The sequence below is a fragment of the Corythoichthys intestinalis genome, chromosome 4 (genome assembly GCF_030265065.1).
Source record: "Corythoichthys intestinalis isolate RoL2023-P3 chromosome 4, ASM3026506v1, whole genome shotgun sequence".
NCBI classification, from domain to species: Eukaryota; Metazoa; Chordata; class Actinopteri; order Syngnathiformes; family Syngnathidae; genus Corythoichthys; species Corythoichthys intestinalis.
In genome coordinates this window covers 25,470,068-25,484,714 of record NC_080398.1, presented here as the reverse complement: position 1 = coordinate 25,484,714, position 14,647 = coordinate 25,470,068, and the positions used below count along the sequence as shown (strand labels likewise).

At 38.8% G+C, this 14,647-nt stretch overlaps 2 protein-coding genes across 4 annotated transcripts in view; both read left to right on the top strand.

Annotated features, from left to right (window-relative positions):
* The window catches only part of pex5 (peroxisomal biogenesis factor 5), a 47,950-nt gene extending 43,472 nt beyond the window's left edge, over window positions 1–4,478 (top strand). For all 3 annotated transcript variants that reach the window (XM_057834714.1, XM_057834711.1, XM_057834713.1), the window contains one exon: window positions 3,516–4,478. In XM_057834714.1, coding sequence (XP_057690697.1) covers window positions 3,516–3,765 — 250 coding nt within the window. In that variant the 3' untranslated portion in view covers window positions 3,766–4,478. The remainder of the gene's footprint in view (window positions 1–3,515) is intronic.
* A 1,193-nt stretch (window positions 4,479–5,671) lies between these two features.
* On the top strand, window positions 5,672–11,555 carry cdca3 (cell division cycle associated 3). Its single transcript, XM_057834717.1, has 6 exons — window positions 5,672–5,817; window positions 6,458–6,610; window positions 6,770–6,881; window positions 8,299–9,033; window positions 9,202–9,260; window positions 11,264–11,555. Exons 2-6 carry the CDS (start codon window positions 6,479–6,481, stop codon window positions 11,351–11,353), a joined length of 1,128 nt encoding a protein of 375 aa, XP_057690700.1. The 5' UTR covers window positions 5,672–5,817; window positions 6,458–6,478; the 3' UTR covers window positions 11,354–11,555.
* Window positions 11,556–14,647: the final 3,092 nt, after the last annotated feature.

Here is a 14,647-nt window from a genome sequence, read left to right as displayed (position 1 = left end):
GCCACATTAAAAAAAGACATACCGTAATTTTCGGACAATAAGCCGCTACTTTTTACCTTCATTTTGAATCCTGCGGCTTATAGACCAGTGTGGCTTATTTGATTTATTGGGGTTAATAGGCAGCACATCCCTCCTAGCATGCATTGCAGCGCTACACATGTAAGTAACAATGAAAATTCATGTTCTGTGCTAATTATTTATTTGGATACTGTTCCATTTGTTTCATTAATTGCTTTTTTTGGTATTTGGTATCACTTTATTTGACAGCGGCGTCATATGACTGTCATAAGGCCGTCATAATTATGACATGACACTATTATGGGCAGCACTGAATGTTTATGACAGATGTCATTAAGTGCCATCCGGCAAATTTTGTTACTAATTCCTTTTATGTTCAGCTTGGATCTTATACATCCACTCAAAAGTGAGATAATTTGCCAGATGACACTAAATGACATCTGCTATAACCATTCATTAATGCTCATGACAGTGTCATATCATAATTGTGATTGACTAATGACAGTCTTAAGGCGCCACTGTCAAATAAAGTGTTACCAAATACCATAACTAGTAATTAATGAAACAACTGGAACAGTAACTGAATAGATAATTAGCATAAAACATGGACCTTGATTGTTATTTACATCTGTAGCGCTGCAATGCATGCTAGGAGGCATGTTGGGCAACAACAGTGTTGACAGCAGGTGGCAGAAGAGGTTGACTGTCTGCCCCTAGGGAGCAGTGATGGCCAAATGAAGCTTCTTGAAGCAATGAAGCTTTGCAACCAATTGGTTTAACGCTTCATGGTGGTTCATTTGGTCTTATGAGAGTCTTATGATGCCGCTGTCAAGTAAAGTGTTACCGAATAATATCTTTTGGTGTAAACATCCCATAATACAGTGAGGACAGCTGCGGTTTATAGTCCAGTGCGAATATGAATATGATCGATGAACAAATGCCGTTCTCGTGTCACATTTCGTGGGTGGCGGCTTATAGTCAGGTGCGCCTTGTAGTGCGAAAACTACAGTAATTATGCCACAAGAAAAAAAAGTTTTTATTTATTTTCAAATTTGTAAATTGCAGATGAACGATTTTAGTCCTTTCAATCTGAGCAGAAATGGTATTCAACACTAGATTTATTTAAATTATATAAAAATATATGCATTTTCTGATTTATAGTAAATATTTCCTCCCATTTTCAATAGCATTTTATTTATCGGTCACTCGTTGTCTTTTAGTCATTCAAACTTTCTTCTCAACCCCCCATTAAAGTTGTCAAAAAACATTATTCAGGTATGTGAATTGAAGGATTTCAAGTGCAAATAGTTTTTATTTTATATAGTTTTGAATTATTAGGCGTAATTAAAACTGTGCTCATTTCAAGTAGATTTTCTTTTTCAAATGAATGTTTTGCAGCACTCAGCCAGCCAAATTAATTTTCACTGGGTTGCACTTGGCTCTATGAAGGGCAGTGGTGGCCCAAGCGTTGGGTTCATTAAATTGTTAGTACACCAGATGGCACTAGGGCAACCGTAAATTTGCTGTTCAGGCTCATGCAGCTGAAGTACTGCAGTAGATTATAACATAGTGAAGTTGTTAACTGTGATAGAAAATAATTACTTATTTAAATGGATTTTGCGGTACATAATTATTAGGGAAGAATGGGTATGGTTTTCAGTTTTTACTCTTTAGTGAATACCCATCAGCACATTCTACAATAGTTATCTATTTACTACAGAGATTGTGTTGAGGTTGTTGTGTAACAACAAGAACTTGATGCTCTCAGGAACTCATTTAGAGGTAGTCAACACAAAATTAGAATTGGTCCGGAAGTGAATGTCAACGTGTTGTCTGATAGGTAGTCAATGTCTGAGTTTGTGTCCTAACTGCTTGCACAATGCAGTGTGCACTGTTGTTTTCACTGCTTTAAATTATTTTTAATTTCTAGTGTTGTTTTGTGTTTCTCTTATTGTTTGTACAATGTACACAACTGAGAGCGGTTGGAAAACAAATCCACTCGGCTACAGCTAACAGCTAGCAAGCAACTGGCTTGCTCGACAATGTGAATCAAAAACTATAACTTTGTCCTCATACTTTTTAACGGTAGCACTTTCATAACTAGAACACTATTGTGTGGAAAATTTAAAAAAAACATGAAAAGATTAGTGAAGACCTAAAATTTTGAAAGTGACCTTGAAAAATTCATCACATCTTGCCTTGAAATCATGTGACTAGACCTGTCGCGCTAACATTTTCTTTATTAAATTTTCTCATAAATTATTGCCGATATGCAATATTATTGTCAATTCAAATGCAATAAATTGTTACTCTTAATTAAAACTCAAACAACATTGAAATTAATATAAAAAAACACACAATGCGTAATGAGTCATTTGAAAGCTAGCTAAGTGCAGAATATGAAATGAGTGACAAACCCAATGCCGTTTTTGTTTTCTGCTAATCAGAGCCCATCTAAAGTGTTTATTTGATCCAAAATGACTGTCCTCTTGTCCTGCAAAGTGCACATGTTAGCAAATTTGATGCAAAATTATTCATTGCCAATCAGATTTTTCATAAGGGGTGTCATTTTAAAGCTATTCTTAGTGTAGGATCTGAAGTATGTGAGATTAACTCCAGAAATCTTTTTATTTACATATTGAACATGATGTGCGGTTTTAGTGTAGAACCTGAAGTATGTGAGATCAACTCCATAAATCTTTATTTACATGTTGAACATGACGTGCTTTTATTTTGAAATATTCACCAGAAGTATGTTCGCTAAGCCGCTAACCGTAAGTTTTACACCCCATTAAAAAAAAATAAAGTTCACTTCTCTTTTCTTCATGCATGTGGTGTCAGTAATAGTTTTTTTTTTTTCGTTTTTCCACATTGTTTGCAAAAGCTGTAAACCAGCGATTTTTCATGTTCGAAGTGTCACCTTTTAACCGCAATTTTGCGTTTTGGAGAAGACTGCAAATGTTTTATAGCAGGCTAAAGTGGTTAGTACATTCTTTTTTTCCATTCGCCTCAATGTAGTAATGCTCTAACATTTTTCAATGGTTAATATGGATGTTTCCTTATTTTGTCTTTCTGTCTGAACTTAAATTGTACGGTGTGTTGTAGACCAAAAACATCTGTGAAAGGAACTGGAGTCTCATGTGCAATCAACACGCACGTGTGCCAAGTGCACAGAGCACACGCGTACGCACAAATGTATGTGCACGCATGCGGCGACAAATCGCAGCTGGGAAAATTACCGCCCTCGTTTTTATTTACTGTGCGATAAATTGACTTATTACGTATCATGACATAACAGGCTTAGTGACACCCTACAGTGAAGACGATGTAGATTTTTTTAATTAGTGCAATTCTGATTATTTCAGTACTGTGTGTGTATTGTGCAACACTGCCCTCCAGTGATTGAATTAAGGGAAAAAGTGAGAATCAACCTTGGTCTCCCCTATGTTGTACTCTCCTTTAAAAAGCATCCGCTTATTGTTTCTCTAAATGTGCAGGGAGGCAGTGGAGCACTTTCTGGAAGCGCTTTCCCTTCAACGCCAGGCTGCTGCCGGCATTGAAGCAAGAACCACGCGAGGGCCCGCCGGCACTGCGGCCACAGTCATGTCAGACAACATCTGGTCCACTCTGCGCATGGCTCTCAGCATGATGGGCGAGAGCTCGTTGTACTCCGCTGCCGACCGCCGCGACCTGGACACTTTACTGGCCCACTTTTGCCAGAGGGATGTTGAGGGCGGGACCGAATGAAGGTTAGCCACGAGCGGGGCTATAGAGTGTGAATGTTTCCTGCATGGAGGTATATGTTTGGGACTGAAACATCGACTATAAAAAGGATTGGATGGACAAAGACACTATGAATTATCCTCCAGTCATCAGTCGGTGCCCCTGCCGCTATGAATGCAGTATTTAGTATCAGCCAGCCAGAGTACGTTTATTTTATACTGCATATTTGAAAGTCCTTGTGTTTCCGCTTACAATGCTTAGACGGTTTTGTAATAACACTACTACCTTTTTCCCTCCCTTTATAAATTGGTGTAGCTATCAACTCCAGCATGGTTATCTTGTACAGTACAGTAGCTTGACGGTACAGACAAAATGGGTGCAAGTTTTTAAGTTGCACTAGAAATTTGATTATGTCAATTATTCATTTTTTTGTATGAACATTATTTAATTTTTTTCATCTTCTGTTATTAGTCTGGTCATGTATGTGTGTAAGAGCGCGCGTCTGTGTGTGTGTACAGGCCCGTTAAATGATAAGATTCTATTTGTATAATATGACTGGTTCCCCATGGGTTCCTCCCTTTTTTTTGTCATTTAAACAATTAAACCATTCAAATTCATTCAAACCAAATTCATCTGTTCCCATAGCATATATTGTAAACTCATCGTTGTTTTCAGCCGACTGAGGGCCTGGTTGAAATGTTTAAAATCATAATCGGCAATAAAGCTTTGATTTCAAAGTGCTTGGCTGTTTATTTTTAAGCTATTTGGAAATTATACATGCTAGCACAATAGTAGCTGTTTAAAATTTAATTTAGTTCCTTATTTTGGTCGATTTAAAAAAATGTGCTACTTTAGCCAAACCTGCATATAGTAAAGCTAGAATATTCTTTATGTAAATGATATTCTTGCTGGAATAAAATTATGTAGCTGACCGTTAGCATTAGCCATTTCATGCACACATTCTTTTTCTACCTAAATGTATTTGCGTCCTCCATTTGACACCCGATTTTTGTGTTGCTGACATGTATTTTGCTGTATAGGGCAATACAAATTTTGTTTTATAAATCTCTTGTGACTTGATTTTTTTAAATGTAATTTGGGGTCACTTTCTGTTGATTTGGGGACTTTTTGGGTCACTTCCTATGATTTTAGGACACTTCCTCACGATTTTTGTGTATTTTCGTGTCACTTCCTATCATTTTAGATCACTTCTGATAACTTAAGGTTACTTTCTGTTGAGTTTTGTGTATTTTCGGGTCACTATCTGTTGATTTTGGAGCATTTTCGGGGCACTTCCTATCATTTTAGACCACTGCCTGTTGATTTTTTATGCATTTTTAAATAACTTTCTGTTGATTTTGGGGCATTTTCGGGCCACTTTCTATAATTTCAGGTCACTTTCTGTTGATGTTTGTGTATTTCTTGGTCACTGTTAATTTTGGGGCATTTTTGATCCACTTCCTATAATTTAACTCTGTGGCTTCCATTGACGGCAATTGACGATCTATTTCAACTGGATAGAGCTGGAATCAATTGAATGGTTAAAAACATGAATGAAAGACTAGTTACCAAAACACTTTGTGACCTGGGCTGGCAATAAATGAGATAGATAAACTAATGATTATCTTTGGTTAAACTGTTTATTGTACGAAAAAGCAACTTTTGAAATGATGTCCACTGTAGTGCCTGCTGCCTCTGAATGGGTTAATTACGGTACGGTCAACGTACTAAGGTGGCCGCAGCGTTGTTATTAGATATTTTTAAAAAATGTTTCAAACAAAATGGCAAATGTTTCTCGTCTTGGTCGGTCACGTGTTCAAACCGAAAATTTTTGACTGTTTTGCTTCAAAATGCCAGCACAACGTCCCGCCCACTTATCACGATGAGCCAATCAGCGCCACGTACTGGGGACGTCCCCGCCTTGCTATTGGTTCTTTCAAAAAAAGTATGTGCCCAACCGCGCCGTTTTGTACGCGAGAGTTTTGTTAGTGTTAATATATTTTAAAGTGTTTGGGCGAAGCTGATAGAAAGTCTGGTCGTCCCTTCTACTATTTCAAGTTGTTTCTACTGTTAAAGGTAAGTTTGATGAATAATGAACTGTCTTTTGGAGTTTTAATTCGTGTATACGGTCGTGTAGAAAGTACAACTACAGAAAGCACGTTTTTGAGAGTGAAATACGGAAGAATCCAAGTTCACTAACTTTCGTTGACATTAGCAGAACTAGCTTGTTAACAAGCTAACGTTAGCCACTGTTGTTCGGGTTTTTAAATACGTAACAAATTGACGATAAAAACGTTCATTTAAAGTCGTTTGGCGTTTAATAGATTTACATTGTTGCTCGATTTTTTAAAAATTAAGTTACGGTACATACGTTATTTTCAATGCATTTACGTAAGTAAATACGTTTTTAATTGTATTTAACTTGACAACGCGTACCAGTGTACTAAAAATGTATTTACAGACCTGAATAGCTTCTTTTTGTTGTATTGAATACAAATTAACCATTTTTACAAAGTGGTGTTTGCATAACAGCTGTTAAAAGCGCACACGATCGAAAAGTAAAGTCATACTCATTCACTTTTGCTTGAAGTTTAAGTTATTCAGCCTCTAACAGTCTGTAAAACTTGGCAATCAGTCAATGTTTTAAATTTTTAGGGCATATTTTGTTAAGAAATCTGTGTTTTTATCAAGATATTTTTGTTTTGTGCTTGCCCAGATTTGACCAAAAAATAAAAAAATGGGAGCCAGTGAGAGTAAGATTTCTACGAGGCCCGCTGCCAACACAGATGTGCCTGTCAAAAACTCCTGGGTTTCCCAGCTAATTGATCCACGTTCCCCATCAGTGGCCATTAATCGAACACCCATTCAGGTACAATACGTGTCAAAAGAGTGTATATTAATTTCTAGCCCTCCCAGTTAAAATTAGTTGGTTGGCCATCGTCATAGCAAATTACCTATAGATTTCATTTTCATTAACCAATTTTGCCCCCCCCCCCCCCCCCCCCCACACACACACACACACACACAGGTTGGCAGAGTTAAAGCGGGCCACGAGGTGAGCGAGTGTCCTTCCGTTGGGGGTGATCCACGCTCGCCCACTGTGGGCATTGTTCGCACGCCTATGAGAGAAGTTATGAGAGGTAACAATTATTTGACTAGATTTATGGTTGGAATCATCATGTTTCAATGCCACTGACGGTAATAATCCATTGGAACTTGGAGAGGCTGGCAGCAAATGATCAATGACTGCAGTCAGTGGCAACCAATGAGTTATGAATCATATTTCATATTAGGATGAGAAATGTTTGCCATTTTGTTTGAAACATATTTTATTATTTTTTAAAATATCTAATAACTAGGGTGCGGCCACCTTAGTACGTTGACCGCACTGTAATTAACCCATTCAGAGAAAGCAGGCACCACAGTGGACATCAATTCAAAAGTTGCTTTCTCGTACAATAACTCCTGTTTTGTGACTCATTTGGAATTACTGGAGTTACTCTTTTGGCTGCCACGATTAATCGACTAATTGATTTGCAAATTAATGAATAATTATTTTGAAAGTCGATTAATCATTTAGAAATGATTTTGACCCAAAAAATTGTCCAATCCTTCCCCCCAGCCTTTTATAGTAGTGCCCCCCCCCCAAACATACACATAGGAAAAAATAAAATATAAAAATTATAAAAATATTAAAGAAATAAAAATAGGTAAAAATAGTAAATATTTTATTGAGTTGTTAAAAATATAATTTTAAACAAAAAAGGAAAAACAAAAATGAAGCTAAAGCTTTTTTAAATTATTTTTTTAATAAGTTATTTAAATTTTTTTTTTTTTTTTTTTTTTTTTTTTTTTTTAAATGACTACATTTTTGGGGCGGCATGGCTCAGTGGTGGAGTATTCGTTACCCAACCCAGAAGGTGTAGGTTCGATCCACTCACCTTGGTGACTATGTCAAAGCGTCCTTGGGAAAGATACTGAACCATGCGTTGCTCCTGATCATCTGTTGGTGAGTCAAGAAATGGTGAAGCACTTTGAGTACCTTGAAGGTATAAGAGCGCTATACAAGTGTAATCAAGTAAAATAATCATCATAAGACTCTAAATAGTTAGGTTTATGAATATGCAGTCCTCAGTGATGTTGAGTGTCATTTAAAGATTTAAGTACATATTAAAAATGGAAAAAGTATTTTTTTTGTTCATTTTGAGTTGTTTGCACTTATATTCAAAATGGGATTTAAAATCTATATATTTTAGTCCTTAATGAAAACAGGTGCTTATCTTTGTCATCAATCAAAAAAAAAAACTTCCCCTAAAAATCTACTTTTGCTTCGGGACACAATGATAGTCGCATAAAAAACAATCCCAATTTTTATCAGCACATACAATTCCAACTAAAATGTTAAAGCCAGTGTAATATAAAAGTAAGTAGTTTTTGTTTTTATTTTAAATATGAGCCAACTATCATAAAATCATAATGAATAATATAAACTATTTATGGGAGTACACACTTTTATCAGCATATACAGTATAAAGATGAATGTAACTTTGTTTCCAGCCAAGGTCGGCACCCTAGCTCGTCGTCTGGGCATGTTGTTCCACACGGAAGCTGAAGGGAAAGCCCCCCGAGAAGAACACGGGGACGTCCTCAAGAGCGAGGAGCCGGATTCTACAGACCCTCTCCTGAGTCCTCAAAGTCTGCGTGCATTCGACTCTTTATCTGAAAGTGCCGCCCTCGTGGCCGATCCGGTCCAAAATGAGGACTCTGCTCGCAGCCCCTTCGAGCTGTTGGCCGAGCCTCAGATGGAGGTGGAGATTGAAACAGATAACCTTAGCCTGGAGGAGGCGGAAGAGGCACGGGAATCACCGTTCCACAAGAGGTTGAGCATGAGCCTCATCACGTGCCACGAGGGAATGCCGTCCCCCCAGATCCTTGCCGAGGTGCACCGGGACGCTGAAGTGGAAACTGTACACAACGGCGTGGACCACCTCTACGCTCTTCCCGCCCTTACGGTCAAGCCCACTGGGAACTCCTCGGACCCACCCTCGGAACCCTTAGAGGAAGTGGCAAAGGAGCTTCCGGCCAGGCCACACCGCCTCACCCTCGACGTCAAGAGTCCGAGTCAGGTGGTGTTTAAGCCGCAGTGGCTGGGTAAAGGCTTCGGGGCCACCGGGCTCAGAGCCAGAGCGGTGCAAGGCGCCAAAGGGGGTGCGTCGCCACTCGCCGTGTCTGTGGCGGTTAAGAATGTCAACAGTGAGAACAAAGTGAATTCAGGGAAGAAAAAGCAAAAAGGTACATGTTTATCAATTACAATTTTTTAATTTAACCTTTTCATATAGAATGTATTGCTGTGAATGAATTCATCACTTGTAAATGTCCAATCTATTTGAAATGGAAGGGCTGACAGGTAACAAACTTTTGTTAATTGAGTTAATGCTTCCGTTTTCTTCACTTTGACAGAAGGCCGCTCCCCACTCCAGATTCTGAAGGAGACAAACTCTGCCAGGGGACAGCCTCAGGTAATCCAAAAACTTATTTTTTCTAACATAATTAAAGAACATGTTTCAACAAGTCATTTGTTTATTCCCACAGACCATTTTGCCCACATAAAACAGCAAAGGTGACCATATTGTCTTAATCGTGAATAGAGCACAGTGTTGTGCCGCTTTGATGTGATTCATTCACAACCAGGCTGGGTTTTTACATGACTACAGCTTGCATCTATTGCGCTTCTAGTATTGCACGGGTGTCAAACTCAAAGCTCGAGGCTCATTTTGTGTGGCCCACAAAAAGAAAATGGCATGATGTTTCTCACCTAAACAAAAATACTATAGAAATAAGAGATTTAGATTTGCTACTGTTTCTCCCGTTGCCAACTCCTCTTGAGAGTCCCGATCAGTCTTTTTGTGTTTGGACGGCTGGCTTGCGTTGAGAGGGGCAACTTGAGCGGCCATGATATTCCCCCCTCTTGCCTCCTCACTTTCTACAGCGTCCTTTTCTCTCAGCGAAGCAACTCACTCGCGAATAAAGCCCGAATAGTCATAGACTATAACGGCATTTAACACAACGTACCTTGCAGTAGCGGCATGGTGGCTGAGTGGTTAGCTCGTCCGCCTCACAGTTCTAACATCAATGGTTCAATCCCGGGCTTCGGCCTTCCTGTGTGGAGTTTGCATGTTCTCTCCGTGCCTGCGTGGGTTTTCTCCGGGAACTCCGGTTTCCTCCCACATGCCAAAAACATGCGTGGTAGGCTGATTGAACACTCTAAATTGTCCGTAGGTATGAGTGTGTGCGTGAATGGTTGTCTCCTTGTGCCCTTGGCAACCAGTTCAGGGTGTACCCTGCCTAGTGCCCGTAGTTAGCTGGGATAGGCTGCAGCACCTCCGCGACCCTCGTGAGGAAAAGCCGCATGTAAAATGAATGAATGAATACCTTGCAGTACCTTTTTTTTACTATAATTGTAGAATCGACAAGGAAAAGCCCATCAATCTGACGCTATCCTCATGTCTTCCTCCTCACAGCGAGCCAAGAAACACTCACGTCGCTCCTTACTTTAGTTCTTTAATGCAACAAAAATTAATCAAAAATTAAACAAAACCACGACTTGACATTAAATACAAACAAAAAAGAACTGAGAAAGATGGAAAAGGTGTATATAAAGAACGTAGGTCAAAAAAATCGAGCTTTGTCCTTAATACATCCTATCGTCACGCTGACTTACTCCTCAAAAAACAGCCCCCGCTGCATACTTATATCTATCATACAACATGACGTTGCAAACCCATCCCACCAAACCCAAATAAAACAAATGGCAATCCTGTATTATTTAACCAAATAACAATTAACAACTCGTTTTATAGAACCAAATCAATTATTTAAAATTAACATAAATAATTATCCAAATGTTATTTAGGCACTCACAATAATATGACATATAATACAACTTTCTGCATGGTTATTTTGAGATTTAGGGGTACTTAAAAGGTTAATTCCGATTTGGGCTTAAATTTGGGTTATGTCACCAGCGAAGTAACGGAAATCGTTCATAACCCGGGGACTACCTTTGTGTTTTCACCCCCCGCCCCCATAAAAGAAAAAAAACAAGATTTTCGATTATTTGGATAATTACTAGGTTGGTCTCAATTCATTTGATAATTCCATTAGTTTTCAATTTACGCCAGATTTGATGATTTGTGTCAAAGATGAGTTTGACACTCCTGTGCCATAGCGTCTAAGCATTAGTTTTACGTATCTAGTTGTCTGTTGTAATTTCGCAGTTAAATCTGAAATTTAACCTATCATTCTATACGCAGCCATTATGAATAACTCATGTACTGTACTTCCTATATTTAACCATTTTATAAGCTTTATCATTTAACTCTTGACAGCCATTGACGGCAAATGGCGTCCAATCTATCTTTACTTGATGATCATCCGTTGCCTGCCTCTCCAAGTCAAAATGGATTGGAAACCTATGACCGTCAATGGCACTGAAATTTAATCATTTACTGTATAATTTCAGATGAAGCTGAAGGGTTCCACCCCAGAAAGACCTCGGCTCGGACAGATGGAACACAGACATTTGGCAGTGTCTCTGAACAAGGAAAATTGATGGGAATGATGCATTTTAAAAAGAAAATGTACATATTTTCAATTTTTAAGTTGTTTCTTTTATGTGTACAGTTTTCCAAAATTGTCTGTTCTCTCCTTTTCTTCCTCTTCCTTTATTAGCTGGTGGATTTTCTTTACCAGTGTAGTCGTTTCTGTACATTTATGAATAAAATTGTTAAACCTGCAATTGTTTTTCAAGTTGTGGTCATCTAAAATGGAAGTAAGGAAACCTTTCGAGCAATTTATTTTTTAAAAATGTGCCGGAATTTGAGGTGTAAAATGACAACGTATTTAAATACGAGATTGTTGGTGCTAGGATAAATGAGCAATTAGCATAGAATAGGATGTCAACCTATCAACGCTTACAGGTGATTTTCATAATACTGGGTTCCCCACCTCAGATTGCCAGAATCATGTGCGCCCCTCCCCACCTACCGTATTTTTCTGACTAGAAGTCGCACCTGAGTATAAGTCGCACCAGCCATAAAATGCCCAATGAAGAGAGAAAAAAAACATAGATCTCATCGGAGTATAAGTCACATCTTTTGGGGAAATGTATTTGATAAAATTCAACACAAGGAACAGATATGTCATCTTGAAAGGCAATTTAAAATAAAATACAATACAGAACAACATGCTATATAAGTGTACAATATGATAATGTTACATGATGCATGAACAACGAATTGTGACCGTGGCCAGTATGTTAACGTAACCTAGCTACTGAGAGTTATTCGGATAACTATAGCATAAAGAACATGCTAACAAGTTACCAAACCATCCATGTCACTCCAAAACACCAAAATAACGTTAAATTATATAATAATGTGTTAATAATGTCAGACATTAGTCGCACCCCCAGCCAAACTATGGGGGGGGGGGACAACTGACTTATAGTCAGAAAAATACGGTAATCACGTTTCCTTTATTCCCTCCTCTTTCTCCTTGGTTACCAAGCCCACCACATGTTGTTGGCGGGTAAATATGATTAGATCACGATAGCACCACTATGTTCAGAGGTTGCCTCGGTGTTTAATAATGTATTTTTTTGTAGTTGTTTGTTCTTTTCCTATTCTGCTTCCTTCATTTCTGTCCCCCCTCAACCCCTTCTTCTTCGCTGCTTTCTCCCAATAAACAATGAACAACCATAATGGGAGTACTTTATATCAGACTCCCATGTGAGACGTGGGACGGTAGGGACATAACACTACCAATTTTCTAGGATGTTGATATTGTCCTTACAAACTTCTAAGCAAACTTATTTGTATTATATAATGAGTTCAGTTACATACAGTATGTAGTTTAGATTATCTTCCCATGTTATAAGGACAGAATTGACCCAACCATTATTAAGTGAATTATTATTATTATGTTCAGACTTACATTTACCCCCTTTCACTTGCTGAATGCCCCGCCCCCAAACGCACATTTGATTGGCTGATGATGACTACACCCCACCCTCCCACCTACAAGCACGCTCACAAATCCACCAGAAATGCGTGTCAACATGCCACCCCCTTTGAAGAGGAGGGGCATTAGTTTTTTTATCCCCAGCAGCAGCCACTGTAAGTAATGTAAAAAGACGTCAATGTTGTGGAGGTCGGGAACACGCCACTAATTTTGCTACTTAATGTCTGACCTGCATCAGAGTTGGTAAGTTCACACAGGTTAATGTTATCCTAACCTGCCAAACTCGAGTAGTAATCTGCTTAGAGAAGTGTCCTGTACGTTTCTACTGTTAATGTTAATTAAACGGTGAGAAATGTCAAGAACTCTGCTGGAAAGTATAGAACCATTAAAACTTGAGCAAGAAGCTGCTTAAAGAGAGTGGTCTCATTCTGAGTTTCACAGGAAAGTGTTGACAGTCAAAATGCTGTTTCTTGTCTTCTTGTAAATGGCCTAGTTTAGAGGGAAAGAAGGGTAGAGCATGTTGTGACTACACTTTTGAAACCAAATACCTATTGGTACATTTATTCATTAATTCTAATGTATGGATTTATTTTCTACCTTATTCATTTAAAAATATTTTTAATTTCAGCCTATGCAGACATTTTTTCAGATAATCAGACATCAATCATAGTCAAGGTAAAACAATTAATCCCGATTTAGATTTTTTTTCCCCATAATTGCTCACCCAACGAATGCACTTAAGCGATGAAAATAAGGGTGAAAAAGATGGACGAAACATCCAATTAAAGCAATGTATTAATCTTGTCGTGATGGACTTTGTAGGTTAACATGTAGTTCCATGTATAGGTTAAGTAACCAACCCCCCCCCCCCCCCCCCAAAAAAAAAATACAACTACTACAAATATCCTTTATATGAAACAAGGGGAAATTCCCACATTTTGAAAAATTTTCTTCTTTTTTCATTTTTAAGTAAGCAACATCAGCATATTCGTGAGAAATGTAGCCCTGACCCTCTACATGTTTGGTCTTATTAATGTCCCGTCCCCAGCAAAAAGTGTACATGCAGGTTATGCTGTTATAGTGCCCCTACCAATGTTGAGACCAACCCTGCGCCCTTGGACACATTAAAACAGTTCAGACCGTAAGGACTCTTAGATTCCCATTCTCAGTTTTTAAGCAGCTGATCAGGACCGGTATTTTAAAAGAAAAAAAACGGTAAGGAGCGAGAAAAAAAGTATTTAATTATGCAAAAAGTGGCTTTCTTAGATAACGTAGAATATAATGTTTAAACAAAAAAATGACACAACTAATATGGTTGCAGCCATTTTGTGACGTCAGTTATTCTAGAGTGCAGGTCCATCCATCCATTATCTACCGCTTAATTTGGGGTTGGGTCGCGGGGCCAGCAGCTTTAGCAGGGAAGCCCAGACTTCCCTCTTCCCAGCCACTTCAACTAGTTCCTCCGTCAGGTTCCCATTGCATTCCCAGGCCAGCAGAGGGACCAAGTCTCTCCAGCATGTCTTGGGTCTTCCCTAGGGCCTCCTGCCAGTGGGACATGCCCGGAACACCTCTTCAGGCAGGCATTCAGGAGGCATCAAAACCAGATCCCCGAGCCTCCTCAGCTGGCTCCTCTCAACGCAGAAGATTAGCGGCCCGACCCTAAGTCCCTCCCGTATGACCGTTTCTCACCTGTGCAGCTGTCTATGATAAAGGGTAATAACAAGAAACGGCAATTTGGGGTACATTTGATTGGCTAAAATAGTACCAGCATTGATAATGGCTGTGTCCATGTTGGGTGACCACTTCCTGAAAATACTGGCTTTTTCTTATGTTTTCCACCACAATTTCGCATTAAAAAAATGAAATTATAACAGGAGCGTTACCA